The following is an 18169-nucleotide window of genomic DNA, read 5'->3' as shown; positions in this document are numbered from 1 at the left end:
GCACAGCACACACTCAGGAGCACAGTGGTTGCTCTCTTCCCACTCCACCCCAAAGAGACAGGCACTTGCACCTCCAGCACACCCTCTGGCCATTTCATGATCCCCAGCCCCTTAACTGCCAACATCAACTGCATGGGTCAGGGTAGCCTCCCATATGGACCATGATTTGGGGTGTGTTTGTGTGTGTGCAGTTGCACCTAACTCTGCGCAAGTCAACCACTTGGGCCTCACAGCCTGCTCTCCGGTAGACACCAAAAGGCTTTCTCAGAAGCCAAACGGCAAGCAGCAAGGTCTGGAGTTCCTCACTCAAGAGGAATTGTTTAAAACAAAACAAAAAACAAAACAAAAATCAATGCAGCGTTTTAAAACCGTACCAAAATAATGAGAAACATTTAAAAAAAAATGCCTTCAGGGAGCAAGTCCCTGAAGGTTATCAACCCAGTACTCCAGAAGGAGAGATGATGAGGTGGTGAAGAAGGAAAGAGGCTAAAGGCACATGGCAAGAGTCATCAGTCAAAGGCTACCAGCCATGCATTCGACTTGGTCAGACCAGCAGAGATGACAACAAAGAGCCAGCAAACCAGTGAGAACTCACACTGTGCTTGGCCCGGGGGGGGGGGCAGGCGGGTGAGCTCTGCTTTGCAGTGCATTGGGGGGGGGGCTTCTTCTGCAGCACCCACACACACAAAGAAGCAAGCAGGGGGTGAGGGAAGATTTCCAAATTGGGGAGAAGGAAGGGGAATCTCTTTCTCTGGGTGGTGGGCTGGTGGCCATTTCCCCCACCTGTAGAACTTCAGTGCTGGGGTGGGGTGGGGGGGAGAATTCTGGCATCAAGAATGTCGCTGGAGGCAGCATCTTCTTTGCACAGCATGTCTGACCAGGAGGATTCCGTATTGTTCAGGTGCCATGTTCATCAGGAAAAAATTTTTAAAGGAGGAATTAGAGGTTCCATGGACTCAGGAGGCAGCCCACCACCTGCATGCTGCAGTGAAATCAGTGTGAAGGCGTGACCCAGCTTCCCAATGACATTTCAAGTAGGCAGCAAACACAGGCCTCAAGAGGGGTGTGTGTGTGTCGAACAGTACCCTCTACTCCGAAAGAGATGGGTTGAGCAGCTTTAAGACACCGCCCACCAGGTGCAAGCTCCCCGTCACCAGGACCTGGATGGTGGCCGCTTCCTTGAGCAAGACAGCCCCGCTGCTGGCTGCGGGGTGAGGGTGGAGCCCTCGGGATGCCGGGGGCTGGAAGTGCGGGTCCCTGCCTTGGGTGATCCACTGCAAGGCCTTGGAAATGCAAGGGAAGACCAAGGAGTTGGCGTTGAGTGGGCGTGCCGAGGGTGGCAAGAAGAGCGGGGGGCCGTGCAGGGGGGCCTGCTTCAGCCACCCAGCCACCCCTTCCACTTCTGGCGAGGCAGACAGCCAAGGGTCCGGGCCTACTTTTGCCTCCATCAGGCGGTTCCAGTGGCTCTGGTTTTGCAGGCAACGGGTCAGGACATTCTCCAGGGTGACATTGAAGTTCTGCTGATCTGCAATGCCAAACACAACAACCATTTTGGGGGGAAAAAATAGAAAGAAGAGGAGGTGGAGTCACGGGGATGCCAGGGCCACCCACCCACCCAGCCCCACGCTAATGTGGCTTTGGGACAGCCTCCCATGGATGGTTGGCCAAAGTAGTACAGTGGTTAGAGTACTGGACTAGGACCTGGTAGAGACTAGGGTTCACATCCCCACTAGGACGTGAAGCTCACTGGTTGCGATCTTGGGGGGGCAGTCACTGGCTCTCAGCCTCACATACCTCGCAGGACTGTTGTTCAGATTGAAAGGGGGTAATCATGCAGGCCACCCTGGGCTGCTTGGAAAAAAAGGTGGGATGCAATAAATAACTAAATAAATCCTCACCTCACCTTCCCTACAGGGGCCAGCACTGACTCGTGGGCGGAACCACTCGCCTGACAATCACCTGACTTAGCAATGGGACCTGGCAACCTTTCACCTGCACAGGGCTCTTCAAGCACCAGTGGTCAGCAGTGCCTGCTTCCAGTAGGGAGCTACACCTCCACCTGTTCCTGAACTGGGCATCATATGATGTGAGGGTCTTTGACAGGTGGGCACGGCTTGGGTAAAATAGCCTTGGAAAGGCCAAACAAGGAGGCATGGTGGGCTTCATTGGCCCAGGAGATCCCCCCCCACAGAAACTGAGGTGAGCTCTTATTTATGGGGGAAGGGCATAGCTCAGTGGCACAGCATCTGCTCTGCATGCCACAAGGTCTCAAGTTCAACCTACCCTGGCATGGAAGGATCAAGTAGCTGGTGTCTCTGTCCAAGACCCTGGAGAGCTGCTGCCAGACAGAGTAGACAATGCTGGGCTAGACAGACAAATGGCTAGCTCCAAAGGCTTGTGTGTGTGTTTTTAGGGCAGCACAGATGGTCCCCCACCTAAATTTTATCCTCTCAGCAGCCAGCAAGTTAGGCTCAAAGATAGCAACTGGCCTAAAGAGCTTTGTGGCTGAATAGGGTCTAGAAGAGGAGGAGGAGGAGGAGGAGGAGGAGGAGGAGGAGGAGGAGGAGGAGGAGGAGGATAGGAGGAGTTTGGATTTGATATTCTGCTTTATCACTCCCATTCAGGAGTCTCAAAGCAGCTCACATTCTCCTTTCCCTTCCTCCCCCACAACAAACACTCTGTGAGGTGAGTGGGGCTGAGAGACTTCAGAGAAGTGTGACTAGCCCAAGGTCACCCAGCAGCTAAATGTGGAGGGAGGAGCGGAGACGCGAACCCAGTTCACCAGATTACAAGTCCACCGCTCTTAACCACTACACCACACTGGTTTCAAAGCCTTTGGCATTTCTAGCCACTACAGCACACACTGCACAGGCAAAGGTACAGCACTCCACAAGTTGCTCTGTGGCACCTGGAAACCTTTCAGTGCTGCCCCATCTGTTGCCTGTCCCACACCTGGATGTCACATGTGTCTAAGGCAGGTGGGTGTGGCCTGGCTGGCAAAATGCGGAGGCCTGAGGGGCAGCATTTGGCCTACCACTGCCCTACGGCTTCGCTAGCATTAGCAACGCCCCTGCAGAAAACAAGGTAACCCATTTCTCTCTCAGGCAGGCCACTTTTCCCATCCTAGATTTCCTAGACTGATTATATTTCTATGCCATTGAATCCCAAAGCGGCTTACAAACAATAAATGATAACAACATGCTAGAACATAATAGAACATCACAAATACAGCGCAAATCATACAGCATAATAAACAAGCCATCGGCGAAAACAATTACAATCTATAAAACACTGTTAACAAAGCAACAACTGAAAAAAAAAGTAAATTAAAGCAAAAGTCATATTGTATGATTCCCAAATCAACACAGCATTTATAATCTATAAAACCCTGCACGCTTAAGCTAATGAAAACCAATGAGGGGCACCTGCAGTTATAGGAGTGGGAGAAAGATTATAATTATAGCCAGAATTCAGAGCTAAGAAGGTCTACCTTTGGCCCTCCAGATGTTTCTGGAATACAACTCCCATCAGCTCCTGGCAAGCACAGCCAATGGCCAGGGATGATAGGAGCTGCAGCTCAACATCTAGAATCATAGAGTTGGAAGGCGCCCAAGGGTCATCTAGTCCAACCCCCTGCAATGCAGGGGCCAAAGGTCCCCACAACTGATTTAGCCCAACTCCATGTGGCCATATTTCATTAGCGGTTTACCAACCCTGCCCTGTGACTGACCTGCATTCCCCACGGTGGACACTTCAGTGAAATTGGGGCAGAAAACGGCATAGTCAAACTGGCAAGGCTGAAAATGTAAGAGGAAAAAAGATTATAAAAGCAGTCACTGCACTGATTCAAACCTGCAGGGGAGAAAGCAAAAGTTGAGTCTGGCTTGGACTGTACCACTTCAGACAGCATGCCTTATGTCTCAGTGTACCCCAGTATATACAAAGCAGGGACAGGGAAACTTTGGCTCTCCAGATGTTGCTGAATGCCAGCCCCCATCAGCTCCTGCTAGCACAGCCAATGGTCAGAGATTGTGCAAACTGCATTCCAACAACATCTGGAGGGCTACAGGTTCCCCACCCCCAATAAACCTTTACATATGGAAACACAGCATGTCAGGAATAAAGTTTTCTTACTTATTTATTAAATTTATTGGTCAATCTTTTTCTTTTTTGCCGCAGCAACTCAAAGTGACTTACCATATTTTAAGCAAAAACCCAAACCCAAATACATTAAAACAAGCATTTTTTAAAAATCCTTAAAAGATCCCAACCATGCAAAAAAGCCATAGATAGGTAAACGCCAAAGGCCTGATGAAAGATGCATGTTTTTGCCTGGCACTTAAATATATGTACCAACGGGACCATGCGTGCCTCCATGGGAGAACATTCCGTAAGCGGGGAGCCACCACTGAAAAGTTTCCTTTTCATGTCGCCAGCCTCCAAGCAGACCTCCATATGTGCCTCCAGGTGGCACACAGGAGGAGAGGTGGTCCTTAAAGTATCGGGGTGCTGAGCCGCATAAAACTTCATAGATAAAAACCAGCACTGGAAACTAATCAATCAGAAGAAGAAGAAGAAGAAGAAGAAGAAGAAGAAGAAGAAGAAGAAGAAGAAGAAGAAGAAGAAGAAGAGTTTGGATTTGATATCCCGCTTTTCACTACCCGAAGGAGTCTCAAAACGGCTAACATTCTCCTTTCCCTTCCTCCCCCAAAACAAACACTCTGTGAGGTGAGTGGGGCTGAGAGACTTCAGAAAAGTATGACTAGCCCAAGGTCACTCAGCAGCTGCATGTGGAGGAGCGGAGACGCGAACCCGGTTCACCAGATTACGAGTCTACCGCTCTTAACCACTACACCACACTGGCACCACTACAGTGCAGTTTGGCCAGGATAAGTGTTATGTGCTCAGACTGTCTTGTCCAAGTGAGCAACCTGGCTGCTGAATCCTGCACCAGCAGAAGGGCAGGTTGTAAACGTAAGGGTGTAAATAACGATAGGAGCATTTCAGCTGAAACACTCAGAAGCCAGTTATGATGGGGGCCAGCCCTATGACCCTCAGGAGGAAGTTCCACACATGAGGGGGACCCCTCTTATAAGGCCCCATCTCTAGTGCAGCCTTCACCAGCCTTGATTTACAACTCCTATCAGCCCCGAAACATCTCAAGAGCACCAGCTTGGCGAAGGCTGCACTGGCATTTTCAAATCTAACTGATTGGCCAGAAAGCAGAGCCTCTAAAGGGGTAGGTCGGGTTGGAGAAACCCCATTTGTGTGGAATCTTCCATAGTTCTAGTTACAAGTAGGTAGCCATCTTGGTCTGCCATAGTCAAAACAAAATAAAAAAAATTCCTTCCAGTAGCAACTTAGAGACCAACTAAGTTCGTTATTGGTATGAGCTTTTGTGTGCATGCAGAAGGGGTATTACTCATTCCCACCCTCTCACTATATATAAAGGTCTGGTGTATTCTGTTTCAGTGTATCTGAAGAAGTGTGCATGCACACGAAAGCTCATACCAAGAACAAACTTAGTTGGTCTCTAAGGTGCTACTGGAAGGATTTTTTGTTTTGTTTTGTTTCATTTGTGGAATGTTTTCCTCAAGGAGTCGTGCCTGGGGACACACCAGGGAAGCATATACTGTATTATTTCTCAGGCTATTCAAAGTGTCTTATATTTATTCTGCACATAAGTTCATGCATTTCATTTCCCCCTACTGCTTTAATGGCTGCTGCTGGTCTTCGTTTCTCAATTCTATTCCAAATCATTTGATATTATTACTATTATTGTAAGGTCCGCGTGATGGTGCTTCACGAGTAACGGAGCAGGAGCCCAAACAATCTTTTGGCAGTTTTATTGTGCAAACTATTTACAGTGCAGAGCTACAAAAAGCATGTCTGTCTCAGTCGCTGGCAGAATCCAGGAGTGGCCCATTCCGGCTCCTTCCCCAGCATAATAGCTTCGGCACCCCAAATCTCCTCCTACCCTCCTTGCATTTCACCCCTCTGCGCTATTGGGGCGCCGAAATGGCGTGCTTCCCTCCTGCCCAACCGAGCGAGGTGAGCGCAGGGTCTCTGCAACATCCCCAAGCCGTCCCCACACCAGATCCCCTGTTTGCCGCTCCTGGCTGGCTGAGGCTCTTTGCAGCATCCCCAAGCGCTCTCTCTCCTCTGCCGGCTGGCCCCTTCCCCTTCCTCCCCACTGGAGGTGTGGCTGCTCTTTGCGCTGGAAGAGGTGCTGCTGCTCAATTGGCGTCGGGGCTCTCTGTATGCTAACAGACCCTCCATTCCCCTCAGTGGGCTAGGAGGCAGTTCCCTGACAATTATTATTTTTGTAATGGTTTGATAGTTGTCCTGAAAGCCATGTTAAAGCAGAGTGAGGTACTCCCCCCTTTTTTTTAAGAGAGAGAGGGAAAATATCAAACAAGAAAACTCACCAGAAGCAGCTTAAGCATAGCGGCAGTATCGCGATCGCCTGTCACGTTGAAGAGGAGCACCCGGACTTCAGAGCCGCTGCAAACGCAAGGAAGGAGTCAGGTCTCGTTATCTGTTCACCAGCACCACCACCACCACCCAGCTCAGTGGAAGAAGATCCACTCCACAGACACGCACACACAGAAGGCCAGAAGATCTCACAAGGTATAGGGACGGCCACCCACTTGTTTAAAAGAGGACCAGACATATTTATTCAGGATAAGGCTATTTATTCTAAGCAGTGGAGGCTCAGAAAGGAAAAGAGACCCCAGCCAAACCATCGCTTACTCTGCAGGCTTCTCCTCATTCAGGGCAGCTTTGCGAAACCAGCGGACACAGGCCTGTATACTGCTGGTGGTGTGGGCCCCATCGATGTACCACGTCACAGGGCCGTGGTGCAGCACCTGGTTTCGACCAAGCCACACGGCTGCCTGTAGCCCTGGAGAGCAAAACAGACGGGGGGGGGGTGGGGGTGGCTAAGCAGGAACAATACCTTGTACAACAAGACCTACACAGGCCTTTATTTTTAACTACATCTCCCCCCATTTCCCCCCGAGGAAAGGAGCACACGATAAGACAGAAAAATAAATGGGGAAAAAACCCAGCCTTTCACTCCAGAGAGTGCCCAAAACCATTTGCTACCAGTGCAATAACAAAACACTAAGTAATTTTTGAAAATTGTATGAATTACACATCCATAAAACATTAGTAAAATATTAACAATCAGGGTGCTAAAAATCAGGGCATTAATAACCTGGGAAGGTACTAGTGAATAGATATGTTTTCAACAGAGGCTGGAAGCACCGAAAAGTTTGTGCCGCGTGAGCTCCTGAGAGGAAGTTGTTTGATAGCAAAGGTGAGGAGTCTCTGCCTCCTGAGCCTAGTTTGGTCCATTTCAGCCAAGCCACGCCCAGTCCCCCTACACCCAGCAGCATATTTGACATCAAGTGTGGGACATGTAAAAAACCTGGTTCAGCTGAAAGGAGTTTTGCAGGAACCGCCAAGCAGGTGATCTGCAGTGCCCACAAAAGTCCCATTCAACGTGCTCCTCCGCAATACAGTCATTCGTTCATTCGTTTTATTTCTATACCACTTTTTCCACACACAAAAATCATGCTCAGGGTCCTACAACAAAGAAACGAACACTACAAAAAGCAATTTCGTAACAATAAAGCAACATACAAAAAAAAATACATTTCAATACTATAAATATAACAAGATTACTTAAAGAACAGTGCTTTGAAAATGGAACAGCAAGACCTTCGGAGGCAGGGGGGAAGATCATTTGATGTCACTGTGCGGTCAGATGTTTTGGGCTCTGCTCACTTGCCAGACTTGGTCCATGAGGGCTGGTGGAGATAACATCCCAGTTCCCAGTTCCCTGGGCTAAGGCCCACCACAATGTAGGCTCTTTTCCATAGCATCATAAGGTGAACTTCTGCAGACTATGCAGCTAACAGGGCCTTTTCTATTAGCAATTTATTCCTCTTTCACTCTACTAATTTCATGGCAATCCAGCCTTTTGACAAGCTAAGAGAAGGTGCGGTTAGCAGCTGGTACAGGAATAGCCAAACTCCAGCCCTCCATATGTTTGGGACTACAATTCCCATCATCCCTAGCTAACAGGACCAGTGGTCAGGGATGATGGGAATTGTAGCCCCAAACATCTGGAGGGCCGGAGTTTGCCTATGCCTGAGCGAGTGAGTCTTCAAAAGCAGATCTGTGCTGCAAATGACCCCCTTCCAAGACTACCTCCTTGGCATGGAGAGAGAAGAAAAGTCAACTGGGCTGTAACCCAACTAAGTTATTCTCAGAGTAGACCCACTGAAATTAACGTTACCAAGTTGCTGATGCTCATCTGTTTCAATGGGCCCACTCTGAGTAGGACAACCCAATGCATGCAGAAAGTATTCTTAGAAGCTGGTCCATAGTGGTGGAAGTGCCCTTTTCTTGGGAGACACACCAAGGCCCCAACCAGGACAACTTCTGGAAGCAGGCACAGTGTTTCATTGACTTTTGATGTTCCCAGAATACAGCAAGTGAAATGGTGGATTTAATCACTGCCACAGATTTTGATTTCAGCACGGGTCTGGCATCAGCACACAGGGCTCTGCGGCAGCTGACAGGGCCCCAGGTGCTGAAAGTGAACCTGATGCTGATGCCCAGTGACCAATTTTTTTTTTGGGGAGGGTGCAGTGTATGGGTCCAGTAGCTGTTGCCTTAATCTCCCACAAAGCTTTGGCGCAATGCTGCATGAGGATCGTTGTAGGAAGTTAAAACAGTGGTTCCTGGACCCAGTTGTTTGGGCACTGCCTCCTCAGTCAGCTGGACAAAACCCACTAAAGTAGCAAAGGGTTCACTAGAGGGAATTTTGCCCTGTACACCCCCATGCCTGAAGCCAGACCTGTTTTAGCATATTACTGCCACCATTCCTTGACTGCAAAAGTCTGGATCAAGCAGTGTAGACTTTGTTTCTTACATGTTTTCCTTCATAACATTAGGCTCAGAAAATGAGCTTTAAAAGTCAACCAGCCACTCACACACAAAATACAAACTCCTTTAAAACATGTGTGTCTGTCTGTGTGTGTGTGTGTGTGTATATATAACCTGTGGTCCTCCAGATGTTGTTGAACTACAACACCCATCATCCCTGAGCTTTGGCCATGCTGGTTGGGCCTGATGAGAGTTGGGAATCCAACATCTGGAGGGGCCGCAAGTTAGCCACCGTGGCGTTAACTGCAGGTGCTGGAGCCTGGGGAAAGCACGTACTCTGCACTCTCCCTCCTTTGTCTAATGTGGGAACTGACTGAACAGCAGCAGAACACACCAAGATAGGAATCGCCACCTCGAAAGCATACATTGTTGATTTCCTCAAGTTCTGTGGGAGAGCAAGCCACAATTCTTGCTGCGACCTTGGACTTGAGCAATTAAATATTTTTTAATTCATTCTTTTCCTACCACGCCTTGCCTTCTGCATCCATTTGCGTGGGAGCTGCATCCTTTGAGGTCTTTGACGGGAAAGCCAAGGAGGCTAAAACGTGTCCACGCTGTTGTTTACTTTATGTGAAAAGAGAAATGTTCACACTGGGTCAAACCACCGCTTGCCAAAAGTCAAAAGCAGTTTGTGGGAAAACAGCCAAGAGAAAGGCCCGTGACCCCCTTTTTTTAGAGCATTGGAGGAGCTAAGAGAGAAGGAGAAGCTCACCTTGCAGCATGGCTTCTCCTGGCTTGAAGGCAGGGGCCAACGGTGGAGATCTCTTTGCTGGCAGCTCTGAGCTCAACCGTGGGGCCTTCAGCTCACCAATATCTGTCAATACACAGAAAAAGCCACCCCCTTCTCTGTTAGTTAACACTCAGTGTCTGCTGCAATCCTAATTTTTTAAAATTCATTTATTTATATCCCAAAGCCTTCAGCACAAACACGCTAAGGGGTGGCTGATGAGAAAAACAAAAACAGCAATCAGAGGCAGCAGATGAGGCTATCACTAAATTAATAAAGGAGAACTTGTATCTTGAGCCCCATTTAAGCCACTGTTAAAAAGATATTTTTAAAAATCAGCAAGGAGGAGGAGGAGGAGGTCCTTGAGAGGCACAAAACTCTACAAAAACTCCAGACTTTTGCATTCTACCTCTCTTTTAAATCAGAACCAGTGAAGGCGGTGAAGGTCCTGTGTCAGTGTCTGGAGGCAGATGGATGGCAGCTAACAGACTGAGGTTGAATCCTGACAAGACAGAAGTACTGTTTTTGGGGGGACAGGGGGCGGGCAGGTGTGGAGGACTCCCTGGTCCTGAATGGGGTAACTGTGCCCCTGAAGGACCAGGTGCGCAGCCTGGGAGTCATTTTGGACTCACAGCTGTCCGTGGAGGCGCAAGTCAATTCTGTGTCCAGGGCAGCTGTTTATCAGCTCCATCTGGTACACAGGCTGAGATGCTACCTGCCTGTGGACTGTCTCACCAGAGTGGTGCATACTGTATATTCTGGCATACAAGACTACTTTTTAATCCAGGAAAATCTTCTCAAAAGTCGGGGGTCGTCTTATACGCTGGGTGGAGAATCTGCGGTCGAGTATATCTCAAACTCTATATTTTAACTGGAAAAGGTGGGGGTCGTCTTATACGCTGGAAAATACGGTACTCTAGTTTTTGATGTTTGACATTTTATTGTGCTTTTAATATTCTGTTGGGAGCTGCACAGAGTGGCTGGGGAAACCCAGCCAGATGGGTGGGGTATAAATAAGAAATTATTATTATTATTATTATTATTATTATTATTATTATTATTATTATTATTATATCAGACTTAGCCACTTTAAAGCGTTTGTGATTAAAACAGAAAAGGCAGGACCTAAATCTTTAAAATTAAAGGCATTACCTTTATAACAACCTTGCAAAGTGGACTGGTATCAGTTCACCCTCTTCCCAACTATAGCCCCAGGGAAAGTTAGTTTCCTACACATCCAATTATCCTCACATGTGGATGGTGCCAGCTAACAGATGGCTTTTAAAAGACTAGATTCTAAAATACTGTTTCATACAGCCTATTTGTTGTGCTGTACGTGAATTTCAAAATTAAAACACAACAATGTCAAGATAATAAGTCAAATTTACGCGTAACTGAGTGAGGACCATAGGGGGGCTGCCTTATTCGAGTGAGACCGCTTGCCCATCCTGCACAGTATGTAGTCAGCATTTACTGACAGTGGCTCTCAAGGGTTTCAAGCAGAGAACTGTTCCCCAGCCTTACCTGGAGGTGACAGGGATCGAACCTGTGATCTTCTGCATGCCCAGACACTGAAGAACAGAAGCAGTGATGGGTGGTGTCTGTTAGAGCTGGTAGGGTGGAAGGCAAGGAGACAAACAGCAGGTGGTGCCACAGCCAATGGCAGCCACAGCCAACTAGTCTTAGTTTGTCCCCATTCTCCTCCTGCTCCGTTCTGCAAGGTGCAACACTGAGACTCAAGGGGAGGAAGCTTGCCATCAGCACCAACCCCTGGCCTCAATGCGAGTAGGAAGGCAGGCAGGTGGGTGCTGGCTGAGAGCAGACTAAGGTTGTGGGGTGGCATGGCCCTGCTTGCCCAGCCTCCAGTGACAAGAAGAGAAGCATACACAAGGACAGCTGAGGAGCCTGGTTGCTGGATCAGACCACAGACCCATCTACTCAAGCACCCAGTTCTCACAGTGACCAACCAGATGCTTCAATGTGAAGTCTACGAGCAGAGGCGGAACACAAGAGCAAATTTCTCCACTTGCAATCTCTGGTAACCAGGGGGTCACTGGGAGGCTACGTGCCCTTCGCTTCCAGGAAGAATAAGGCCACCACTCCGAAAGGAGAAGCTGCAAGGAGCTCACTTGCCCCCTCCCTGTCTTAAAGGAAACACTCAGCTCCAACTGCCCCAGGGACTGTAGGAGCGAGCCTGGGCAGTGTGTATGGAGGTCCTGGGCTGGCCAGACAACAAGAACACCCCTCGGCTTCGCTGATATGGTCCAAAGGAAAGGAAAGCATATGGCCCCCACTTGGCTGCAGAGTGTTGCCAAAAGGAGGTGTACAAGGTGCCATCCAACCATCTTATGGCCTTCACTCTGGATTTGTGTAGGGTTTACTCCTTAGCGTTTTCTTCTCCTGAAGATATAACCTGCAAGGCTGTGGAAGTTTAGGGTCAGAGATTTCCTCTTCCTCCTCCTCCTCCTCCTATATGGGCTACCTTCCCAGGTTGATGAACCTCATCTCACTTCTCTCTGCAGCAGGTACAGAAACCGCCTTCTTGACCGCTGGACCTACCCATCCGCTCAATCTGCTAGAGCCTGTCTTCACATGCAGGGGATAGACAAGTCCCTAACTCACTGAGGGCTTGAGACCCATCAGCTACCCTCACCACTGTAAAGGACACTCTGGCCCATTGACTAATGCAACAAGAGCCACCAACTGCTTTTACAAGCAGGAACAACACAACATGCTGGTTTCTACAAAGACTTAGCACAGGCTTCTCTATCTTCCATGCAGGCAAGCAAGAGGCATTATCAGAGTCCAAGAACACATTCCAGCATGGCAAGAATAATCTTTCAAAGAGGCTGCAAGGTAGGGTTTGCAAGACATGTAGCTGGGGGTGGCATGTGGCCCGGAAAGAGTGCTGAGGGCCAGACAGAATGGCCTGGAGGGCCACATTTTGCTCCCAGGCCTGTGGACCCCCACCCTTGCTTTGCTGCTACGTACAGAGTCGATTCAGACATGACAGTGGAGCTGTATACTTTTCCAACATTGCAGCATGACATATTCTCACGGCTACTCCCTCATATACCTGAGCATTCCAGTTATGGATTGGAAGCTGTTCTGAGGAGCACAGCCCCTCCCCGCCCTACCCCCAAAAGTGAAAAATGACTCCTTCCACTCACCCAGATACCCCTGCTGTCCAAGCCACATGTGAGAGAGCTGTAGGGCCAAGGCAGCATTGGAGCGCTGGTGGTCACCCGCCAATCCCAGTGGAAGAGGCTTTCCATCCTCTTCGAAGGCATCCAGGTCAGGGCACAGGTAGAGCTGGCACTGCAGAAGACAAAGGCCTCCACCCTCCAGTTATCCACTCCAAGCTAGCAGTCCCAACCAGCCACGTGGGAAACTAGACTGCCCACGTGGATAACACCCAACATAAACCAGTGGTTTTTAACCCTAACTTTGCTTTGCCCCTGCTGCAAATATGCACTGTCCCATTGCTGAACTGGTGTTGTTGTCATTAAGGTTCTAGATGTTCACCTGAAATCTACCTATCCTCCCCTGGGTGATACCAGAGACAAGATCTTTCCCTATTACACACGGCAGCGCTTCATGCACAGCTGCCTTCACTAACCTGGTGCCCTTCATATGTTTTGGGCTAAAGCTGGTTGGGGCTGGTACGGGTTGTGGTCCAAAACATCTGGAGGGCACCAGGGCTGGTGAAGAGTTTGGATTTGATATTCCGCTTTATCACTACCCGAAGGAGTCTCAAAGCGACTAACCATCTCCTTTCCCTTCCTTCCCCACAACAAACACTCTGTGAGGTGAGTGGGGCTGAGAGACCTCAGAGAAGTGTGAGTAGCCCAAGGTCACCCAGCAGCTGTAGGTGGAGGAGCGGAGACGCAAACCCGGTTCACCAGATTACGAGGCCACTGCTCTTAACCACTACACCACACTGGGCTCACCTCCATGTTTACCTCAGTTTTCTCTTCTCCAAGCTAAAATGTCCACTCCATTGGGCATTTCTTCATGGAACTAGGTTTCCATATCCCCACCCCACACACACACACACTTTTCACACACCAGGAGGGACTCATGTTCTGAGAAGGAGGCTAAGGACATAGGGGCGTATTTTTTGAAATTTCTTACTGAGCTCTTCTCAGCTCGCTCTCTCAGGACATCTAAGGGCCGCTCTGGCTGAGGAACAGTGAATGCCGGCACTCCAGGCTGAAAAGCAAGCCAAGAAAGAATAAAGCAGCAGCCTCATAGCACTAGAAAAGGGGACACACACACACACACAGAGAGAGAGAGAGAGAGAGAGAGAGAGAGAGAGAGAGAGAGAGAGAGAGATTCTGCTGCTAAATGCAGCCTGACCATATTCCACCAAGTTGCAGTGCGCCAAAGCTCAGCAGGAGGTGGCAACATACATTCTGTGTGGGCTGCTGGGGTGTGTGGGAAGCCAGGTTCTGTTACATCAGGGATGGGAAACATTTTTCAGCTCAAGGGCCACCTTTCCTTCTGGACAACCCTCCCGAGGGCCACATGCCAGGGGTGCACAACAGGCTGGCTTCTGCACACACTTGCAGAGCCCTCTCTATCCTCCATCTATCCACAGAAGCAAGAGGAATTACGAGAGTTTAGGGATATATTCCAGCCCGGGGAAAACACTCCACGGGCAAAGCAGGTCCAATGGGGGCGAGTGGCTGGGGAAGCATTCAAAGGTTCAAACTCAGAGGTGTGAATGGTGTGAATGTGGCCTAAAACAACTGCACAGTTCAAATGTGAAACATCAATTTATGTGTGTGGATAGATAGACAGAGAGACAGACAGACAGATAGATGATATGGTGGTAGACAGACGATAGATACATCACAATGCAGCATAAGTACGATTTATAATTTAAAAAATATTAAATTACAAAATATGCATGAATCCAAATTACAAAAAAAACTTTCACACAGTACACAAAATGAATATGAACACACAACCCCACATATACAACTACTCTCCTTACAATCCCTCCATCCACTCTATTCTCATTCCGATAAAAACACTCCAACATTGAAACAAGGAATAGCTAGCAAATAAACCTGTACAGAAATATAGGTCCACTAAACAAAAACAACCCAACAGCAGCAGACCCCTTCCCCACCCATTTCATGCCCATGTTTCACCTGAGGTAATAAAGACCTCTCACCTAAGGACATTAAGACCTTACCTTGAAGATGCCTCCCTTCTGCCAGGCAATCTTCTCAATGGTGTCACCCAAGATGCTGGTGTGGTCGATACCCAGCGAGGAAACCCCACACACAACCGGTTTCCTACAAGGAAGAGAAGGTGTGAGAAAGGCGTCCCCTCTCCTTGGGCTTGGGGACTCTGCTGTATCCAAACCAATGGCAATGGGGTCCAAGTGCACACACACACACACACCTCTTTCGAGCAAACACAGAGGTCAGTGGACACCTCCCCTTTACTCGCCATTCCTCTCTGAGGTAGCTTGCGCGATGACAGACCCGTACGATGAGAATAGGGCTGCTGCAAGCTAGCCCACAATTCCTGCAAGTTGGTGCTATTGCGCTACATGGGGCAGGCGAACCAGCTCCAGAACTGCCTGCATTTCTCCTAGTTGCACCAGAGGAAAGGTGTACCAGCAAGCGTGGTACCGACTGTCCAATTTGGTTCCTCCCTTCCCGAAACTGCCAGCACCAGCAATCATTCTCCATCTTAAGTTACGTAATCTTGTCACACTCTGGTGCCTGAACTTGCCTGTCGTTCTCTTCCTTCACATTTGTTTTGCCTTTTATGCCATGTCCCTTAAGACTGTAAGCGATTATATATAGTAGTAGTAATAACAACAACAACAACTAGCTGATATGCTGAAAGCCAGTGTGATGCAGTGAGCAAAAGACTGAGAGTCCTGGGGCTGTATCTCCACTCAGTCATGAGCCTCAGTTGGGTGGAACTGAGCCAGGAACAGTCTCTCTGCCTAACCTACCTCACCGGGTTATTGTAAGGGTATAATGTGGAGCGGGAGGGCCATGTGTATTCATCATTAGCCCCTTGGAGAAAAGGTGGGAAAGGAAATAGATGATGATGATGATGATAATAATTATTATTATTATTATTATTGTTATTGTTATTATTATTATGAAATGGGGCACACACACCAGTGAGAAACTGCTTGGCGAACTGTGCCCACTCATTAGGGAAGCAAGAAACTGCTTAATATTCTTTTTTTCTGAGATGGCATTCCAAGCATTTCCCAGCAAGAAGATGACAACCATTTCGAAGCACACACACATGCCCTACCTGATAATATTGGTGCAGTCATATGCACCACCAATGCCAACTTCCATGACTGCTAGGTCTACCTGGGAAGAAGAAAGTTGCATATCAGCAAAGTATGTACACAGAGCAGGAAGACTCCAGGGGAAGTTGGACTACAACTTCCATTGTCTCTGACCCCTGGGTCATGCTGGCTGGAGCTGATGGGGGGTTCAAGAGATATGGAAATCCTCCAAGCTGGGGGAAGGTTGGCCTTAAAGACACCTTCCGGGACTAATGAGAGTTGGTCTCCAGCAACTTCTGGAGGATGCCATATTGGTTACCCCTGCACCATAAAGTACAGCATGGAATCTCAAGGGGCAGGACATCCTTTATCCCTCTCTCACTCTAAAAACTGGATACACCTCAACAACATTATAAGGAGGGTGGCCACATGACCTTCCCTACAGAGGACAGTCCTCTATTTGAAAGTGTCATCTGTTGGGGGGTTGTCCAGTCAAATCTGATAACTAAGGTAGAACAGGTTAGGGCCTTGAAGTTATAGTTAGCACCTGGACAGCAGACTAAGCAACCAATCAATCAATCAATCAATCAATCACACATTCACAGTCTTCCACACTAAGGTGAGTTTTCCATTAAAATTACAGCCATTATCTCTAAAATTGCACTGACTCACATAATATTTGCATGTGCTAATATGTATGCATCTGTGCCCTCTTTTGTGGTGACAAAACATAAAAACAAGGCTCCTGTTCCAGGCTGTGCAAGCCATAAAGCAGGAGTACTCTTCTGAGAGGAACAGGGAGGAATGGAAATATTTTGCTGTAAATCCCATTTACCATGACTAGGAGCCATTGACAGGCTTCCATCTTCAACTAATCCCTGCTTCCTCAACCTCGGCCTTCCAGATTTTTTGAGACTACAATTCCCATCATCCCTGACCACTGGTCCTGCTAGCTAGGGATCATGGGAGTTGTAGGCCAAAAACAGCTGGAGGGCCAAGTTTGAGGAAGCCTGCAGTAATCTGTCTGATCTCCTTTTCTTTAAAGGGCCATGCTAGCAATGCCACCAAGCTCCTAAGGAACATAGGAAGCTGCCTTATACCAAGTCAAACTATTGGTCCACCTATTTCAGTATTGTCTACACCGAGTGGCAGCAATGTTCTCCATGATTTCTGGCAGGGTCCTCTCTCAGCCCAACCTGAGGACTTAACCTGGGATCTTCTGCATGCCTACCAAAGCACGACCACTTCCTCCATGTCCGGCACAGCACCTTAAAGGCTGAGATGCCACACTACTACTACTACTACTACTACTAATCTAGCTGGGTTTCCCTAGCCACTCTGGGCGGTTTCCAACAAAGATAAAAAATATATTAAAATATCACACATTAAAAACTTCCCTAAACAGGGCTGCCTTCAGATGTCTTCTAAATATCAAGTAGTTGTTTATCTCTTTGACATCTGGTGGGAGGGCGTTCCACAGGGCGGGCGCCACTACCGAGAAGGCCCTCTGCCTGGTTCCCTGTAGCTTTGCTTCTCGCAGTGAGGGAACCGCCAGAAGGCCCTCGGCGCTGGACCTCAGTGTCCAGGCAGAATGATGGGGATGGAGACGCTCCTTCAGGTATACTGGGACAAGGCATAACTGCAATGTATCCATACACCATGAATTTAAAGCACCATGATACTACTTTAAACATGGCTTTCACCAAAGAATTATGGGAGCTACAATTCCTAGAGTTCCCTGTGAAGGAAGGACTTGTTTTTAAACTACTCAGGCAACTCCAGCTCTGTGAGAGGAATAGAGGCCTCCTAAAAACTCTCACCTTTAACGGACTACAGCTCCCATAATTCCTTGGGGGAAGCCACAGCTGTTCAAAGTAGAGTCATAGTACTTTAAACATATGGTGTCAATGTGGCTTAGACCCAAAGGAGAGTCTCACTCTGGTCAGTGTTAATGAATGAGTCTGCAAGGTGTACCTTTTCCTGCAAGAAGACATGGAAAGCCATAATGGTGAGGAAACGGAAGTAGGCAGGCATGGCTGGATGTTCAGGAACCTTCGGAGAAAGCAAGCTGCGGGTTAGGAGGACTGCAATTCACCAATGGGCAATCTATGCCCCAAAACAAAGCCTCTCTTTGTTCACCATTAATCAGCCAAACTGGGTTTCCTTGAGATGTGCACTCTGGGCTCCGTAGTGCAGGAGACTTTCAAACT

At 48.4% G+C, this 18169-nt stretch overlaps 1 protein-coding gene across 3 annotated transcripts in view; it reads right to left on the bottom strand.

Annotated features, from left to right (window-relative positions):
* Window positions 1-883: 883 nt before the first annotated feature.
* The window catches only part of FPGS (folylpolyglutamate synthase), a 41274-nt gene continuing 23988 nt past the window's right edge, over window positions 884-18169 (bottom strand). The window contains exons 6-15 of one of the 3 annotated variants that reach the window (XM_033137435.1): window positions 17934-18011; window positions 15980-16041; window positions 14889-14991; window positions 13820-13897; window positions 12856-13003; window positions 9671-9772; window positions 6754-6904; window positions 6429-6504; window positions 3731-3797; window positions 884-1525 (exon numbers count right to left, since the gene is read on the bottom strand). In XM_033137435.1, the coding sequence (XP_032993326.1) occupies window positions 1089-1525; window positions 3731-3797; window positions 6429-6504; window positions 6754-6904; window positions 9671-9772; window positions 12856-13003; window positions 13820-13897; window positions 14889-14991; window positions 15980-16041; window positions 17934-18011 (1302 nt within the window). In that variant the 3' untranslated portion in view covers window positions 884-1088. The remainder of the gene's footprint in view (window positions 1526-3730; window positions 3798-6428; window positions 6505-6753; window positions 6905-9670; window positions 9773-12855; window positions 13004-13819; window positions 13898-14888; window positions 14992-15979; window positions 16042-17933; window positions 18012-18169) is intronic. The other 2 variants (XM_033137436.1, XM_033137437.1) reach the window with 2 other exon arrangements.

Source organism: Lacerta agilis, chromosome Z, assembly GCF_009819535.1.
Source record: "Lacerta agilis isolate rLacAgi1 chromosome Z, rLacAgi1.pri, whole genome shotgun sequence".
Classification (NCBI taxonomy): Eukaryota; Metazoa; Chordata; class Lepidosauria; order Squamata; family Lacertidae; genus Lacerta; species Lacerta agilis.
The sequence above is the reverse complement of the archived record's forward strand: the minus strand, read 5'-3'. Positions and strand labels throughout refer to the sequence as shown.